Source organism: Thunnus maccoyii, chromosome 7 (genome assembly GCF_910596095.1).
Source record: "Thunnus maccoyii chromosome 7, fThuMac1.1, whole genome shotgun sequence".
Taxonomy (NCBI): Eukaryota; Metazoa; Chordata; class Actinopteri; order Scombriformes; family Scombridae; genus Thunnus; species Thunnus maccoyii.
The window spans coordinates 12,043,628-12,062,943 of record NC_056539.1 but is presented as its reverse complement, the minus strand read 5'-3'; the positions used below and the strand labels follow the sequence as shown (position 1 = coordinate 12,062,943).

The 19,316-nt window shown below is 41.6% G+C and overlaps 1 protein-coding gene across 11 annotated transcripts in view; it reads left to right on the top strand.

Annotated features, from left to right (window-relative positions):
- celf5a (cugbp, Elav-like family member 5a) overlaps window positions 1-19,316 on the top strand; it is a 192,057-nt gene that overhangs the window by 102,101 nt on the left and 70,640 nt on the right. For all 11 annotated transcript variants that reach the window (XM_042415895.1, XM_042415896.1, XM_042415893.1 and 8 more), the window contains one exon: window positions 8,868-8,916. In XM_042415895.1, the coding sequence (XP_042271829.1) occupies window positions 8,868-8,916 (49 nt within the window). The remainder of the gene's footprint in view (window positions 1-8,867; window positions 8,917-19,316) is intronic.

Genomic DNA, 19,316 nt, shown 5'->3' with positions numbered 1-19,316 from the left:
GCTGTGCAGATAAGATTCATTAGATAGGTCGGTAAATGCAAGAGAGAGGCAAAGCGAGGCAGACACAGAGAGAGAGAGAGATTGAGCTTGCTGCTGCTCCAGCATTTGTTGACACAGATTTACAATGAGTCTCCCACTGCTTCACGCATTACAGTAACACACCATGTCAATAGCTCTCTGGGCTTGAAAAGCAGCCGTGCCAAAGATGTCTGGGAGTGATGCCCTTCCCCTGATAACCAAAGTGTGGCTCATAAGTCAGGAAGTCTTCTCTTCTCAATCTCCACATCTTCTTTAGCATCTTTTCATTAGTTTCCCCTTTTTTTCTGTCACTTCTCTAAGATCATTTTCCTCCCCCTTCTTCTCCATCTCTCTCAGTCTCTTACTCCTCTCTCCCTCTGTTTCTCTTTATCTCTTGGACGCCCTGCTACAGGCTCAGTAGGACAGGATTTAGGCATTAGCTCAATCCCCCTATCTACTCCCCCTCATGATTGCACACTGTTTCTGTCACCCACATACCCTAGTCCACTGCACAAGTCTTGTAGGACTCAGAGTCTCTTATACAAATACTGGTAGAGAGCTTATACTCCACAAGACAGGAAGACATAATCAACTAGACAGCATGGCGTGAGCGAGTGACAGTGACTGTGTGAAGGGTTGGGACCGATAAGCAAATACAGTAGCGTGTAGCATGAGATTTTTGTACGGTATTTTGAATTGATCAGAGTCTATACAGAAGTAATAAAGAGTTTGATGAGAACCAACACAGTCTCATGCTACGTAACTCTGTCTGCTGAGTCATGGGGCGCCACGAATGAGATGGTTCTGATGTGTGACATTCACCTTCATGAAATCTTGATGAGAGCTGAGGTCTGCTGTCTGTGTAATGAGGGCTGTAGCAGTCAGACAGCTGGCCAACCACTTCAGCCAGTAAAGCTATGATAATAGAGAGGGTTGGAAAGCATTTTGGAAAGCATTCCGTAGATGGACTTCAGGCTGTTTCTGGGAGGCAGTTAGTGTTTTGGGGGAAGAGATAAACAGGAACTTGGATGGCATCAGACAACAGAAGGTCTAATGGTCTTAATCAGAGATGTTGTAGTGGTGCTAGTGGTAATGGTGCTACAGATTGCACATGTTTGTGAGTTAGCTGTGGCCTCATTGCTAATTGGTGTGTTTCAAAAAAAGCATTCAATGTAACAGATGGATATCAACAGTTTTGTTCCAAAAGGAGCTATTCAGCTTTAAAAAATAAAAAGACCTACTTGCACAAAATAACTACAAAGCAAAAAGAAATTGCACTTTATAAACAAGAGCATTTTTGTCTGTGAACTTTTATAGAATTAAACCCACATATTTCAGGAGATAATGATGAAGTTCATGTTGTTTTTTTCATTCAAAATTGATACAGCCTTATGGAATATAACTTTTTCGAATGTATAAATGTGATAGCGACTAGCTGAGGTCTGCAGGTGTCTGTCAGTCCATGTCAGCGCCTCAAGCTCTAAATCCTGTTGGTTCTGATAGGAATCCCAAAGCTTATAGTAGCTGCCATCTCCTCAGCGCTGACTGATGCTTCTTATCAGGACCACCACACTGCCGCCGCCAGCACATTTTCACATGTGGGTAAATTATAAATCACTCGCACAAACATTCTTCCATATGCACTCAAGCACATATATGAATGTGCTCACATAGATTCAATATATTTATGCACAAGCAGGGCAGCTACAGCGCGAGTATATCAATGGTCATACGTCATTCAAAAGTGCAGTAAAGACTCAGTCAGAAATGCACACACACACATGCAAGTGGAATCTTCATGTAATCTAGCCCAGATTTGACAGGTCTTAGTATAGTGGTTTTTTGATCTAGACCTGGTGTAATGTGGTCTGGATGGAAAAATATCCATCCAATGAAAAATTGACCTTTATTCTGTTTTCAGAAGTAAAATAAAGGTTTCAGAAATCTGAAAGTAGATTTAAACAGGCTTTTGCTACGACGTCTATCACTTTTTCATATGTAAGTGGTAAAAGAAATGGAGAATCAGCCACTAGATATCATTATTAATGTTTCCCTTTGTTCTCACAGGCAACTGCCTGTCTTCAACCGTGTCAGTGATTACACCAAACAGCCAATAAAAGGTCATGGTCAGTATTCTAAGTGACCAGTCAAAGGAACGGACTGTCTAATCCATCCCCACTTTCAAAGTCTCAAAATGCAACTTGACAAGTGAGCGAGCGTTGAGCGGTTGCGAGTGTGTAGGGAGGGTCGAGTTCACGCTCATCACAGCCCCGTCTTCACAGGACCGTATTTGTGCACGCAGAGCGGAAATGCTGTCTCGCAAGGATGCTTTTCCACTCGCAGATACTGCTCTGTGTACTATTTTATTCTTGACTAAATACATTTCTTGACATATAGTATTTTATGGTAATGGGGATTAAGTACTTTCTGTGAATTGTCAATCAACATATAGATTTGATGATTAAATACTACTTGTCAAAAGTCAATTATTGAGCAAAAAAGGCCAAATATTTGATGGTTTCACTTTCTTAAATGTGCATTGAGTTGTTTAATTATTCTAAATAAAATGTTGGGTTTTGGACTGTTTCAAAGCCAAAATAATCTGTATGCAAACTGTATATGTGTGTGGTTGAGAGGAACGTGGGGACCAAACAAAATGCCAAGTAAAGACAAGACCGTCCCCTACACAGGGGAGCTAGTGGCATGTAAATTTTCTCATGTGTAATTTACTTTCTGGTGATAAATAAATCTCTAGTATGCATTTATTTCAAAGACATTTAATATTGTTGCAGTGTTTCATTAGCTGAGGAAAAATTTGTTTGTTGAAAAATGCACCATGATGCCATCACGTTTTCATGTAAAAGCAGTGAGATGTCTTTTCATATCCAGTTGATTTACAATATTAAGAAACAGTTCATTACCAAGCTCGAGTAAGCCTTTAAATTAGATCTTCATTTGTAATTTGTACATTTTTTATTCTTAATGAACAATTATTGCGATTGCAATGAAGCACTTCATAACTGTAAATCATTACACCATGGCTCCTCTCTCTCACTGTCTCTCTCTCCTCTACCCTCTCTGTCTCCTTCCTACTGTATACAGTAGATTTATTAGTTGAATCTGGGGCCCCCGGACAGTCACCACTCAGCACTCGCTCAGATCAATAATTGGAAATATTAATTATATCAGCAGAGACGGCCCAGTCAGAAGGGGGCTGTTTATGCTCCTGTTACTGAGCAGTGCAGCAACATGAGCTTTGATGGCACACTAATATGTATTAATGATCCCAGGACAAACATTAGTCTATATTAAACCTGAGTGAAAACAAGAAGACCTCACACATATTGTATGGCTATTAGAGTTATTTTCTTGCAAGCGCTGTAAGCAAGTTCTGTTGTAAAAGGAGATGAAAAAGAGATGAGCCTCTGCAAAACCAGGACATGATTTACTGCAATTTTATTTCAATGTACTGCTTTCCTCTTTATTGGAGGTTCCTCTTTTTGGATAATATAAAAGTCAGAGACGAGCAAAGTTTGGGGCTTGGAATTGCACCAGGTCTTTGAAACCCTTTCCAAAGCAGTATTATTTTCTAGCTACTGGTCCTCTCTGGGGTTTCAGCACTGTAGAGTCTGGGACTCTGTACTGCTCTATCCTGCTAAACTCTACTAGTCATGAACTCATTATTGTCGTAGATAGTGCCAACAGTAGTCTTTAAATCCTTCTCACTACTAACAGGCTAAGTCCTGACTACAGTTCCTTGACTTGCTCGTGTAATTTGAAATCAGACAGTGGAATGTCTTTTGTGGCCGGAGCCCAGGGCCTTTGGTCCTTTTTGTAGCTAATAATACTTCCAGTAGAAAGACGTTTGCTCCCCAGTCAGGCCAAACTTTACTAGGCTACCGGAGTTATGATAAAGTCAGAGAAAACTTGGGTCTGTATAATGTTTATATGATCTTAGACGGGTCACATTTATGCCGGCCTTGAACCAAACAACTTTTCAAGCAATTTCACTAACGCAGACAAATTTCCAAGGTCAGAATAAGTTGTGGCACGCTCCCATCATCTCGATTGTTTGGTGTAAGGTGGTCATAAAACTCAGTCCGAGCTGTCTTAAGTCAGTCTTTTTCTCATCTTGACGTTTTGATGAAATCAAACATTTTTAATATTATCTGAAGTTTTTAGTCTTGGCTCATGCAAACAGTGAAGTTCAAAGACGTGAACATTGTCAACAATAAGTATGCTCTCACCAGACAGGAAGCAGCAAACCAGGTAGATAGTAAACATGGCAGGGACTCCAGGGAGGTGCAAGAACGTGAACAAGTCTCAGTTCTCTGGGACTGCAGAAAAGGAGGAGAAACTGCTGGAGTTGTGGAGTGAACAAGAGTGCCTCTTTGACGTGTCCTCCCATTTGTACCACGATAGAGTGAAGAGGGAAAAAAAGTGGACAGAAATTGCTGCAGATGGCTGGTTTTTCAGAACAAACCACTGCACACACAAGGGCAGCTGTGGCCAAAAGCTGCTTCTGTTTCTGCTCCATTATTCAACAGTTTTTCTTCTTGTAAATTTCAACCAGGATGAGAAATAATCTCAAAAGGAATCTAGTCTTGCAAATAGTGACCCTGCAAGAACCCCAGTCTTTGCAAAATCTTATAGTCTGTGACTAAAAACTCAATAACTCATGACACATTGTCTTTAGATGTGAGAGGGTGTCTTTTCAAAGTCTTGTATTGTATGGTAGGCCATAGACATATCAATTTGTAGCCAATTTCAGCTAAAGAATAGCAGACCATCAGTCTTAAAGACTGGCTGACAAAAACAAAGACAAACCGACAGGCGATGTGTGTATATTCTAGGCCTATTGCACACTACATTATGTACTGTGGGCCTGAGGGTTACTATCTCACCCTCCATATAAAACAGCAGCATACTAGTGCTCGGAGCTTTAATTCAACTCACTGGATGCTTAACTGTGCAAATGAGGTGGCTCAATGAAAGCATATGGAACTATAGATTTGTCAAAAGCCCTTAGCGCAGCACAGATTGTGGTTTGAGAAAGAGAGAGAGAGCCTAGAGCTTGTACTGGAAAACAAAAACTCCCAACTCAACAAAGAATGCAAGAAAACTGAAGATTGTGCTGTTGTGAGTCATCAGAGAAGCTTGTTAGAGTCAAAAACATTCAGTTCACATTTACTTCAACCTGGTTATGACCTTTGAGATACAAAATAACCTGATATAAAATACTATGTTTGTGAATGTTTCACTCAGATGACCTCACAAAGGTCCCACATTCATGTCTGTTTATTGAGTTTCCTCAACACTGAATACAGTATTTCACAACTTCTCTCCAGCATGTAAAAGCACCATAAATCAGCAGAGACTGAAATTGACTCAAATTGAGTTTTTTGACTTGCAGACCTCACATTCCCACATTCACTTTCCACTAACACTTCCTTGCATTAACTATTTGCACCTTCATATTTCTATTCATCGTCTCTTTTTACTAACAGTATTAATATTTTTTTATAATATGTTTACAGATTTGCAGTTTACATGTTTAAGATTTTGGACTGTTAGACAGCGCTTTCCAGTAGAGTTCAGAGACTTGTAGAATCGATGTCAAGGTGCATTGAAGCTGTTCTGGTGGCACGTGGTGGCCCAACACCTTACTAAGACACTTTATGTTGGTTTTTCCTCTAATTTGTCACCGGTCTGTATATATGTACATTCTAAACAGTGTCTAACAGAAAATCAAGACAAAAGTGTTTTTCAGTGGACTAAAACTATGTTTTCCTTGTGGGCTCCTGAATACAAATGAACAAATTCAGAGAGAACAAATATTTGCAGGAGACAAATTATTTGCACTTCACTGAATATCACATTTGGATTTGGAACATCTCTAGCATTCATATTTTGAAAATGCTTTTTTTGTTATATTAATGCTAGGAATGTCATGGCTGGTTTGTTAAACGTTATTGGATAAATCCAGATACCTGAGTCACATACACGTCTCTCGGTAGATAAGGAAACAGAACATCAGGACCAACTTAATTTTGTAGAATAAAAGTTTTCCCGGCAATATACGTGTTTAAGTTTAAAACACGCTTTTATCACTTTGCCATCACTTACAATTGATGTCACACAAAAAGCAAACAGTGAATTTCAGCAGGGGTGCCAAAAGGAGGCAGGTGGTTGATTGATATACACCCTGTATATCAATCAACCAATAGTGAAGTTGTGCTGCTCTTTTTCACCGTGTGTTTGAACGTGAAAGGCAGGAGGGTGGGGTCAGAGCAGTAGAAACGCCACTCAACAGTGAAGCAATCTTATCTAAGAGTTGCAGGCAAGTCTTTCTCTCTCTCACATGTATTTTCTCTCTATCCATCTCTTGTCTTTTACCACAATCTCTTCCTGTTTCCTCTCCTGGTTCCCAACAGCCTCACCTAACCACTCCCTTGCCATAATGAATAGAGAAATGAAAAACATCAGTTAAAACATGTTGTCATTTGTAAAGAACACAGCAGCAACTATTTCGCTCAGTTGTGGGTGTGTTGAGAAGCTCCTAACTCCAACCCACAAAGGACCGAGTGAAAATACATATCTGGAGTTAATGAATGGTCTCCTAGGAAACTGCAGCACTTAATACATTTTACTTAGTAGTTATCATGCCTATGCATGTGTAAGAATGCATAAAGTACAAATGTGCTTTGCAAAGTGCACTTAATTTCTGCCAGAATTACACGATTTCCTCAGATGTGTTTAATGGAAATGGAACAAACTGAGACCATCAGTAGTGACTGTTCAGGACCATAATGCATTGCTCTTGGGCAAATAAATAGACCATTAAGCTGGCATGTTGGAGGCTGAACAGTAACTAGCTTTAGAGAGAGCTGCCTCCTACACACAGGAACCCTATAGAGACGGCTGAGATCATAGCATGGTAGAGAAGTCACAGCGGCGGATTTGGCCTCCTCCATCATCCATTTGAACAAAAATCAACTGGCAGGATAGAGGCATCTTTTGTCCGTTTGACATGTCAAAGGCACATTCAAAGATTTCCTGCGTCGTTGTGTGAAGAAGCAGAGGGTTGTAAAGTTATCTGCGAATTTGTCTTGCAGATGTTTTTTCCCCCATTCGGAGGTGTTTCTGTCTCAGAGGTTGCTTTGAACACGTGTGCGATACTGTCGCGGTTGATTCTGTAATCTATCCGTACATGCTGTGGAGCTGTGTGCCCTGTGGCTTGGCATTAGCATACTATAGTTACTGCGCTGCTGTTGTACAAGAGGGGGAAAAAAAGCACTTGTAGATGGAGAGGGAGAAGGATGGGGAGTGAGCCAAGAAACAAGGAGCTAAAACCTCAACCTTCACAAGCATAACATCCTCCCTGTTTTCCTACAAAGACTTAGCCAGTGCTAGTTATTATTTACGATGGGTAAATTTATGGAATAATTTCAGTGAGGGAAGGTTACTCAGTTCCTCAAGGTGAAAATGGATACGTTTAGCACTTAATGAATCGGGCCTGGGCCTCTCCCCCATATATCAGCATGTTATTAAGACATTTTAAAATCCCATTATGGTGTTTCTCCTTGAACATGTCATGCTTTTATTGGACTGCCCTGTCTTTAAATCTGACCTTTTCAGCCCTGCTCTGGAATTGAACAGAAAAAAAAAGATACATGACAGGGCAATGGAACAAAATATACATAAGTAAAAATATCAGTGATGGACGGTTTTCAGCGATTTGACTGGGATGCTCGGTGATGGGAAATAGTTTCAAGCAATAAAAAGACTTTTAAATAGCAGCGACAAATGGTTTGCTGTAAATGGCTGAGGGTGGTAAGTGGTTGCTTTTATGTTTCAGTAATGTTGTTATAAATTTGTGTCAGTTTTGGCCTCAATTTGACTAAAATGTGTGTGGGTTTTATTGTAAATCTATGTTTTTGACTAAATCAGAAGAGGAGAGGCAGGGGCATCAGATCTGTAAGCATAAATTATTTTGTAAGCTTTATTCTCTGCTAGGGTACATATATGCATACACATGCATATTGTATGCATGTGGGTGGGTGTATTTTCAGAATGTGTGCTAATATGTGACTAGGAGGCATATGTTCAATTAAAAAAAAAACAACAAGGCTGCAGCTTTAACAACCGTATTGTAAATCACGGCTACATCTTTCAAACTTTTCCTCCAAACAAATCGGGCCCAAGTCTGGTAAAATTGTTCAGCTTGAACAACAATAATGAAAAAAAGAGGGAGGTAAAATTGGGAAAGGAGGAAAGCGTGACACAAAGACTGTGATGACAGAGGCATCTAATCCAGGCAATGCCATTCTTATCAGGGTCCAGTGGATTAGAGTGAGCCTCCTAACCAGAGAATCCTTCCCAGCCAGACACTCTCCACCACCCAAGGGCCTGGATCAATAGGCCTGCATTGATTCTCTCTCCTCCTGTGGCTGGATTCACTTTTATTAGGACTGCCTCGGCCCCTCTCGCTAAGACACACATATGCAGCCTTGCAACCTCTCCGTGCACCTGCCGCGGACATAGAGATACACACACACACACACACACACACACACACAAATCTTACTTTATGTGTGAACGAGAGCCGAGGTTGTTTTGTTTACACTGAATAACAGGCAGCAGAAACACTATAGGGTCAAGTGAACTTAGCTGCATGATGGGGTTTTGGTTTCCTTTCCAGCCAAGGCACTTTGATCAGTATTTTAGAGCAGCTATTAGTATGGGAGAGAGGACCTTGACACCTCTGGTTTGTGGCCTCTTGTTGTAGCCGCGACAGCCCGAGCCACCAGTACTAACCTCTCTGTTGCTCTTTCTTCTCTCTCCTCCAGATGACTCGCCCCATCCAGGTGAAACCAGCTGACAGCGAGAGTCGTGGAGGTAGTTGTCTTCTTTTCTTCATCATTTATTCATGTCCCCTTTTCATCTGCCTTATCTAGGCTAATTATTTTCATTCTTTCCCTCTGATCTCATCTGTTTCACTGCTCTCAATGCAATATTTTTCCACCCAACACTTTTTTTTTTTTTAATCTTATCTCATTTCTGTTTTACTCTTATGTAACTGCGCTTACATACTTAATGGTAACAATTTTATCATTATAAACAGAGTTGAACAAATATTGAAGACTGCATTTAAATGTATATTTAAGATTAGATGTCATCTTGGTTTGACTGTCTGTCTTGCAGCTTGTGGCAGTTTGTAACTTAACTTTTAGTTTTTGTGGAAATGTCTAGAATCTCACCTCATACATATTATAGCTTTTTTAGTTGTTTCTGGCTCAGATCTGCTAGTCTCATCCTGAGTGTGCCCTTGCACTGGTTGTAATTGATTAAAGAGTCTGTTATTGGAGGGCTCTGATGGGGTTTCCTGCTGCCCATCTCTCTTTTCTTGTTCCCTATGCCAAGTACATTATCATTGCGCTGTAAATTAAATTGTGATTAAGCTCAGTACTTGAGCCACAGCCACGCAAAGGCCCAGTTAAAGCCCACACTGCTTGGTTTGTGTGCATCTGAAGCACGAGAGAGAGTAAATGGTATAGAGGGACGGAAAAATGGAGCAGGAGCACGTACAGCTTGCCAAACAATCAATAAATTTGCAGGGTTCTTGCCAAGATCCTCATTACTTGGCCTTAATTCTGTCGTCTTTGATCTCTCCCGTTTTTGGAGGCTTTCATTTACTCACTGCCTATCTGCATATATGTTAATGGGATGAGGAGGCATCCTTCAAGTCAGCGGCAGAGACAATGAACCTTGCTGTTATTTTTTGGTGTGCATCTCATGTGTCACCCTCTAACAAAGCAAGCGCCTTTTTGTTATTTAAAGGAGGAACGCTGTCATCCTTGTGGAAGGGGAAGGAGATTTGGAAGTGAAAAAGAGGCAGGGAGAGAAAATGCACAAACGATGCCAACTGCATACAGCTGCCGTGCTGCACTTCTGAGGCTTTACCTAAAAACCTCTGCCTGTTTTGGGTGAATTAGGATGGCTGGCCACTTGGCTGCCTGTCAAATGCACACAATCTTCAAAGGACAGCATAACCCCTTTAGATGGATGGAGGAAAGGCCAATTAAGATCACCATCAGTCCTCCATGTTTCTTTCTTTCTTTTTCTTTCTTTCTTTCTTTCTTTCTTTCTTTCTTTCTTTCTTTCTTTCTTTCTTTCTTTCTTTCTTTCTGTCTTTCTTTCTTTCTTTCTCAACCATTCACTCAGAGTATAAGAGGAGTGGCGGTGAGACAAGCAAAAGGGTCTTGTTCTGTCAAGATTGATGTCCCCTATAGCTCCATCGATTTTGTCATTGTGGAGCTGTGTGTCCACATTAACAATGACACTCAGCTGCCTCTTTACTTGGTTGTGAGTGGCCAGTTTTAGAGCTCCCAGGGCACTTTGGTCAGTATGGGGTCCTCTTATTGGCTAGCAGTGGGGACCCCACTGAGGAACAAATGAGTGCTGGAACAGACCTGAGAGTTGCACATCATCTTAAATGAACAGGTCAGAGTGGCGCCGCAGGGGCAATCAAACACTAGCGTGACTTTAACGGGTTAGGAAACCAAAAGGGGAGACAGGGAGTGGGGGAAGGAGGATGGATCTGATCTTCATTTTTTAAATCTCTCTAATGTCTCATCCTGCTTCCAATTTGCTGGCCTGAATTCTTCCTGTGATTATCTTTGATTTTCTCAAAATCGGGCTCTGTATTTAGCAGTTCTTGCTACTGTTAGCTGATGGACTGTGCTGCTGATTCTCCTCCATGGCCTACTTTTACAAGCCTTAGCTTCTTATTTGCTGTAAAAGATTGAAAAGGATTTCATTGTGCTGTCTGAAATTTCTAGGGACTATAATCATTGCTGCATTTATTTCACACTGAAAAAACTGCCAAAATCCATATTTTGTTATCTTGATCCTTATTTGTCTGCCATTGTTACTTCAAGACTATAACTCAGCATGGTATACAGGGGCTGGAAGAATGGATGCAAAAAATATTACTAAGCCTTTCAGCGCAATGGAGGGAGGAACACCAGGGACAGACCCAGTCTGGTCTGCTCTCTCAGGGGCCACACTGCTAGTCCGATAGGGGGCATATATTCCTCAGTGCACACAGTCACACTACAACACACAGTCATACTAATTAGTCCCTTAATCTCATTATAGGGAGGACAGTTCAGTTCACCTGCTCCAGGTTGCTGTCCGTCCGGGACAGACCTGTTACTGTGGTTTATACCTACTGGACCTCAGCTCCTCCAGGAGCAACTCTCTGCTGTTATTAAGATCAGACAGCCCCAGGCTAGAACAGTGTACTTTCTCTGGGTACTGTTGCAGTAAAAATTGAAACTGCCTGCCTCCAGTCATCAAACAAGGCCAACCATGCTTACTTAGGACAGAAGTAAAACATGTTCTTCGAACAAATTCCTCTAAATATTTTATGACACTTGGACATTTGATCAAAACTGAGCAGTTTCCTGATATCCTCATAGCTTTCACTTGATATGATACTAAGAACAAACTAGTAAAAAGCCACTAGCTTCACTGAGGCCGTATGGGTAAACCACCCCTCTTATAGAAATTAAAGGGAAATATACGGTAGAGTAAATCCATCCAAACACCCCGTCAGCCCCTGCTGCCGCCTAACAAAGACACACTGTGAAATGAATATTAATGACCAATCACCTACCTAATCTAGCAGAACAGCAGCCGTTTCACATTGAGCCACCAGCACCGCAAATGTCTCCGTCATTGATGACGCAGACCATTCTGGGGTGTTTCTGTTGGGGAGACGTTTAAAGAGGTGCAGCGAGGAGGCAGCAGGGACCTGTCTCTCTCGTTTTCTCCTCCCAGGTCTCTGATATGAAATAGATTGATTTTCCATCACACATGGCACTGATGACTGGCACTGACTGCTGCTGATATTTCATTTTTGAAGGGCTGTTCAGTGCCTCCTTCGAGGCTTGGCGTCCTTAGACAGGATAAATCAGCTTTAACCACTTTGGTTTCCCTCTAAACCCTTTACCAGCAGCACCCCTGTTTGCATTCCACCATTACTATCCACCCTTTTTTAGTTTCCTTTTTTGCAGGCTGTGATTTTATTTGATTTTCTTTTATTCTGTCTCATGTTTGAGGCCATCTTAAAGGAGACATTCCGCACTCAGGTCTCAGTGTTGTTTTTGTTTGTTTTTTGCATCTTCGCTCTCCTCATTTCCCAACATAATCCATTGTTGAAGTTCCGAGCTCAGGGATTGTCCAGAAAGCGGAGCGAGGAGCAGGCTAACTGTCAGCTGTGGCTCTGTTGGTGTTGCAGCAGGCCTGCCTGGCACAGCTAGAGCTACAGCCCACTGAGGAGGCCTGGATTAGAAACAGGCTCTGGTGTTATCAAGACAGGCCTGCCGCCCACGCACACACCCACACAGAGAGGACAAACAGGCAAACACATACATACCCATACGGCTCTGACACACACACATGCTCTCTCTCTCTCATGCAAAACACACGCATGCACAGTGGGAAGCTGGATGTACATGATAATAGGAACACATGTGCACACACAGGGACATGTCCAGTATAGGTAACATATTTACACACACACAGACATTGTACACATATGCTGAATGGAATGGGTCAATTTTCTTTTCATGTGCTGTGTTTCGTATTGCGGGCCAAGCAGCAGTGTTGCATTGTGTTTGTGTGTTTACTCCAACTGAAGGACAATGAAAAGGTTTGCTCCAGTTCACTGAGATGTGACGGAACAAACAGAGAGAGAGAGGGAGAGAGAGAAGCGGAGCGAGAGGCAATAAGTTAAATGTAGAGTGAGCACAAAAAAAAAAAAAAAGAAAGATTGGGAATCTAGATTGAGAGAGCAGGGCTACATGCTCGGTTGCTGTTCTGCGCTCAGTTTTTGATGATGAATTTATCTGGCGTAAAAGACAACAGAGTGGTCCATGTATTAAACATCAGTGGTGTTCTCCTTTCCTTACTAGAGAGACGAGCTCCCCATGTCAGAGCAGCTCTGTAATAAAGCAAGCAGGAAGACCTCTAAGCTCCACTGATCCCCTTTAGAAAAGAGAGGAGGATTGAAGGAGAGACAGGTAGTTAGAGGGAGAGGAATGAGGGGAGGAAAGATGGATGGTGAGAGTAGAGAGGTGGAAGAAGGGAATTTGTTCTGAGACACCGAAGGTGGAGAGAGAGAGAGAGAGAGAGAGAGAGAAAGAGAGAACAACTGCAAAATAAACAGAAACGTGTGGAAAGTGTGGATCTATAGATTACTGATCACTGGCTGGGCATAAATGGATAGATCTTGAAATAGTGAGGAGCATGTTCAGAGGTTGTGGGGATCAGGGTGAGCTAATCCAATGGTAAGGCCAGCCATGGGTCACACATTCAGAGCTTGCACTCCTTGTCCAAATCCCCTCTGGTACTCTTACACAAACAATACTGATACACAGGCCTCTGCTAGCCAAGAGTTCAGTCCTCTAACTCCACCAAGCCGGCCTGGGATGTTCAGGTCACTCTGCCTGTAAGCTCTTAAATTTACCATCACATCAGCACAAACTGATTTGTTTTGAAGGGGAGACCGGGTGAATCAGGTTTATGGAAGATAGACGTGGAGGAAAGAAAGCGGGAGGACAACAGACAAACACACAGAGAGAAAGAGATGATGACATTGTTTCTATAGGGATGTGCTTTGCTCCTGAGGGTCAGATTGTGCTGAGCGCTGTAGGAGTTATGCAGAGTCAGTGGAAGAAGTAGATCACAACAATTCGCAAATACACTGGGTAGGTAGAGATCAATTAGCCTTATCTAACAAACTACTAATGATAATACCTTGTATAAAACTTGCTGATATGTCAAAGAACAACAAGAGAAAGCAGAGTGATGATGTAATGGATTTAGCTAGTTGAAAGATGCAGTATTTCTGAAATCACAGTGTCTCATACTGTTTTTCCCAAGCAAATACTATATTACTGCAATTTTTGTGGTACACTCAGTCAACACATACATAGATATAAGCAGCGGATACTTACAGGATGTAGAACAAACAACAGGAACACCTTAAGACAAAACACGTATAACATCACAAACTGAAAAAATATGAAAGGTGACATCAAAAATGTGACATTTTGAGCTTTGCAGAGGTAGCATTATTGCAGGGTTGCTGTATTTGATTTCATGATATTGTACAAATGTTGCAGTTATTGCCTTTTCCGCCAGTGCCTGCTTGTGAATATGTATACCTACATAAATACAGCTAAATACACATTCATCCTCATTCCCCTTTTTTAAAAACACACACATCCTTTTCACCCCGTCCCTTGCTCGTTGCGATGGTCTCGTAGCGTAGGCGGATCAGCAAAGGTTACTGTTGAACACAGAAAGGAAAGGTCAGAAATCATGTTTAGTTTTCCTGGGGCCGGGAGGTAATTCCAGCCAGCAGATTGTGTTCAGACGAGCAAGCAGGCAGGGCAGGCCAGTGGTGGAGATGCTCATGCAGAAGGAAGCGAGGCGGGGATGGGGACAAGGTTATCCAGTCAGCCACTGCCTCTCAGCCCCTCCGCTGTCACCCTTAATAACACCCTCTCCCTTATCACCGCAACAATCACCTTGAGAAACAAACTTGTCTTCTTTCAGAGAGCGATGGAGATGGGGAAGAGACGGCCCCTGTATGCATCTGGTCTGCCATTCTCATTACAGCACCTCAACCTCTTTGGGGACAGACAGACTGCAGATCAATTTAGTGCTCAATTCTCTACACTTTATAATTCATTCTCTCTCTCTCTCTTTATCTCACTCCCCCCCCTTCTCTCTCTCTCTTTGTCCCCCTCTTGCTTCTTTTCCCTGTACCCTTTGAACATATCAAAGCATGTAAATGGTGTACAGTAGTTGTCCAAATTGCTGTGACAATAAGGAATCCTAAGTTCTGTACCATGCAAACAAAGCACTCTGATACACAGTATAGATAATCCTACATCTCCTCATGATATTGATACTGTGACAAAACCTCTACTTAACTTTAAATTTCAGTCAAGAAAGCTTTTTTTAGATGCAACAATATTGTGCATTATTAGTGCTATGTTTGCTTAAATGTACTTTTTCTAACTAGACAACATACTGTACAGTACATATTAAAGGGTTTAGGCTGTCTAAATTAACAGGATGACATTATGTTAATTAAAAATGAATAAAATGTTAGTTTAGTTTAGTTTTAACTGCGTCTGTTACATTTCTCTGTTCATTTCATGGGCATCTACCTGTTAGGGCTTTTTGAATACTGTAGGAATTGCAAACAGTAATCTCACAGTGCCATTACACACTTCACAGTACCTTCTATTCACAGTGCATGCTAGATTGGCAAAGGCTTGCTAACCTACCTAGAATGTAAACAGTGGTATGTAGATACATAAAAAAGGTGACCTTTTTAATGCTTGCCTACTTTAGGAACCTTTGCATTTAATTTAGTCTCTATATTATGATCTGAAGTATTTTTAATATATGGTAAGTATTTTAATATTTAAGATCATCTCGTGATGTCAGTTAATTTTAATTGAAAAAATATATTTACATTGCTACAGTATTAGGTGTTGACTGCAGCCTGCTGATATAAATCTTCTGATATATGTACCCACAGTATAAACAGATAATGGCTTTGACAAGCTCATACCTGAGGCTGATAAACTGGTGTGTGGGTGTGTGTGTGTGTGTGTGGGTGTGTGTGTGTCCTCTGTGGACTTGGTGCTCTGTGATTGCAGTGGAGCTGGAGGAGGCCAGGCGAGGGCTCTGATTGGAGGACAGAGTCTGTGCAACCTCTGCCAAATCACTGCAATCACCCGTTTGCTCCTTCTCTCTGCTTTAATGACACCACTTCATAAGGAAGCAGGCTCATCAAGCAGTCCACACACACACACACACACACACACACACACTCACACACACACTCACTCACACATCGTGAGGTCAGGCTCGGCAGATCGGGCAGGGCAAGGCAGGCCTCAGAACAGGGAGAGGAGGTCCACCAGCAGATGGGAGGAGATTAAAGCAGGCTGGAGACACACACACAGGCACACACATAAAGATTACACATACATAACAGATACATACTCCACTCCCCACTTTGGTTTGAGTTAGACTGAGTTAGATAAGTGTCGTGATGTGCGGTACTTGGCTTCTGAAGTCTGTATATATAGAATACTACATACATAACATAATAGAATCATAATGAGATGTTTTTTGAATGTTTTTTTTATCATTTTTAAGGCCAATAATAGATTTTAGATTTTGCTCTCATCTGTTCACAGTTGAGCGCTGAATTTTCTGCTCTAATTTTGGGAGACCTTTGCTTCCTGTACTCCATGTGGAATGAAAATGCTGTGTTTTCTCACTGAGTGAGGCCAAAGACTATTAGGAGCTTTGGCATACACAAAAACTGACAAGAGAGAAACAAAAATCTTTGTTGTTCTTGCACAAACATTGGCCCATTTCAATGCACACCAACTTTTGCACTATATAGACTCCCATGAAAAGATGTGTTCTCATGAGCAGAAGCCATACTGTCCTTTCCAGCAGTTATAGAGAGCTAATGGCTGTTTGTCACTCAAATTAATAGCTTTACCGTATTCATAAGATCTGAAAATGTTTACAGATTCATATTTTCTTTCAGTGTGTTTAATATGAAAAAGAATGTGTGGCTTTTTCATGATTGTTGTCGTTTTTTTTTCCCCATGACCGCTATAATATGAAAATGACCTTGAATCTTTCATGAGTGGGGACATGAAAAGAACATGAATGACATACAAAATGAGAGAGCACGAGAGAAAGAATGGCGGGTCGAGTAAATGATGACAAAGAAAGAGACAGGAAAGATGAAAACATGGGCTTTTTCCACCCTAGTATATGGACAGAAAGAAAATGCCTCTCCAATCAGTACAAAAGAGGATTCAAGATATAAGCAATGCACTCTTTATTTTTGTCTACACAACACAGCAAACTGCAATTTCACTCTGTTGGTGGAGCACTTCAGTGTGGAAAAATTGAACATAACTATATCTCCAGATATATGAAAATGCCAGCTTTTATGCTTTTTTTTATATAAAATCAAAATTTTACACATTAGGTGTATGCATGATGACAGTAATAGATTTTGGAGTGCATTTACCTTCTGCAGGTATGAACCAGTTGCAGCAGCAGAAAGTAGAGAGAACAAAGTTATAGAGAAAACATTCAGCTGCAAAATTAGATCTGTATTCAGATCCTGTACCTGTAACTCAGCTATCTTTCAATGTCTGTCCCTCAAATCTAACCTCTCCTTTCCTTTATCTCTCCATCTCAGCATATTAACTCCATTAGCCTCTCATATCACCCTCTGTCTCTCTCACTGTCAGTCCACGCCATTCACTCAAATCCCTGCATCATGCTACCGTTGGACTGGAAAGGACACCAGCTCCAACCACATGATTCAAGCACAGATATGGAAGCAGTGGATTAATTACTGAGATTAGTACTCCTACATGTAAAAACTACACTACTTAGTGGAATATTGAATCTGCAAAGAGTTTGGCAGCATATTGTTAAGCCTGTACTGTCTGTGACTTAAGCTGTGGCAGCTATTAGAGCAATGACAACAGACAAGGACATAGGACACAGGGATGGAGAGGAATAGCACGGGATGACGCGCCTGTGATGCACCATTAGGGAATGCCAACGTTGGTTCAGTGGGCACCGTAAAGAGGCTTTTAAATTAGGACCAGCCACGTCTCACCTGCCTTTCTCATCTCACCTGCTGAGACGACAAATAGTGCTGCGAACACGCACGTACTGTGACACACAGTCCCATGATTACCCGCCCGCCCACTCTCCATCCACCGTCTTTCCACCCATCTGCCAGTCAAATGAGTGCAGAGGTAATGGAGAGAGAAGCAGTCATTCTGGTCCTGTAAAGCTGCAGCAGCCGAAAAGATGATTGGGGTAACCTTAGCTTTGGTGCATGAAGGAAGAAGGAGTGTTTTCACATTATTCATATGTATATGTGTGTGTGTATGTGTGTATTTCCGACTTAAGTCGTTATTACTGCGCTACTGCCTGAAGTACAAGTGTTGACGTGGTCATGCTTTGACTGCCCTGGCTTTACTGTGGTTCATGATAACTCGTTATTTGAGTTTGTGTTTTCTCCTTTGTTTTAGACTCAGTAGATCCCTCAGATCTTGCACTGATATTTGTATCAGTTTTATCCCCTAATGTGTGTTTTGTTTGCCTTTTCTTTCCTTTATTCTTTTTTTCCTACTCCGTTGACTTCTCCCCCGGCCTCGTCTCATTGATGAGTCTATCAGGCGGACTGACATTGTCAAGGATGATTGTCGAATAGGTCTCTGTGCAAAAAAGTTAATAAGTGTATCACCAGACATTTCAGTTCTTAGGGGCTTGTGACCAGGTCCAAACACAGGCCATAATGATTGCCTCTTTGCAATAAACATGAAGAAGGCTCCTGCTAAAGAATACAAAGGCAGCTGAGGTCGCATTTGAGAATAAGACGAAAGAAGAATGAGGCTTCAAATGAGTGACGTGCCGTTGGCTGCGGGAACTCTGACCTGACACTTGAACCAATTTTATAGAACATGAACTTCAAAGAGCACTTTGATACTGGAGGGAGTCATTGGGTGAGATCTGAGGGGCCGAACTGTCTTTTCATTCTAGATTAGATACAAAGTTGGACTTAGACTAATGACAGAGGTGGAGCAGTGTCTTGATAAGGCAGAGATCCCCATCTGGAACAGGCAGTATTTGCTGTAGAATGACAACAGCTGATAGAGATCCACAGACATGATTTTTTTTTTTTTATTATTATATCGCACAGCTTCGTCCTCACATCTTCAATAACCCCCTACAGCAATAAACTTGTCACAAAACCCAAAACATGACACATCATTGCTTGAAATATAAATAAGCCCATTCGTTACCTATTGATTTTCCTACCATTAGGGAAGTGAATGGCTTGGCTGTTGATGTGAAAGATATTGTGGGTCAATATTGTGTTGCTCTTAAAAGCCACAGGAGAATTTCAAGAAATTTGGTTGGGGTGAAGAAAAAAAGGCCAGTCTACAACTCTAATATTACAAAAATCTTTGGACTAGTTCAGGGACATCTGCCTGGCATTAATGCTATCAGGGAATCGGGGAGCAGCGCAGGCACAATGTGCTTTAGGGAAAGGTACAGCCCTCGACAGATGCCTGCCTGGACTGCTGGCACACATCAACCTAATATGCTGGATTGGAAACAGGGATTGATTCCTGAATGTTAAAGTGAAACCT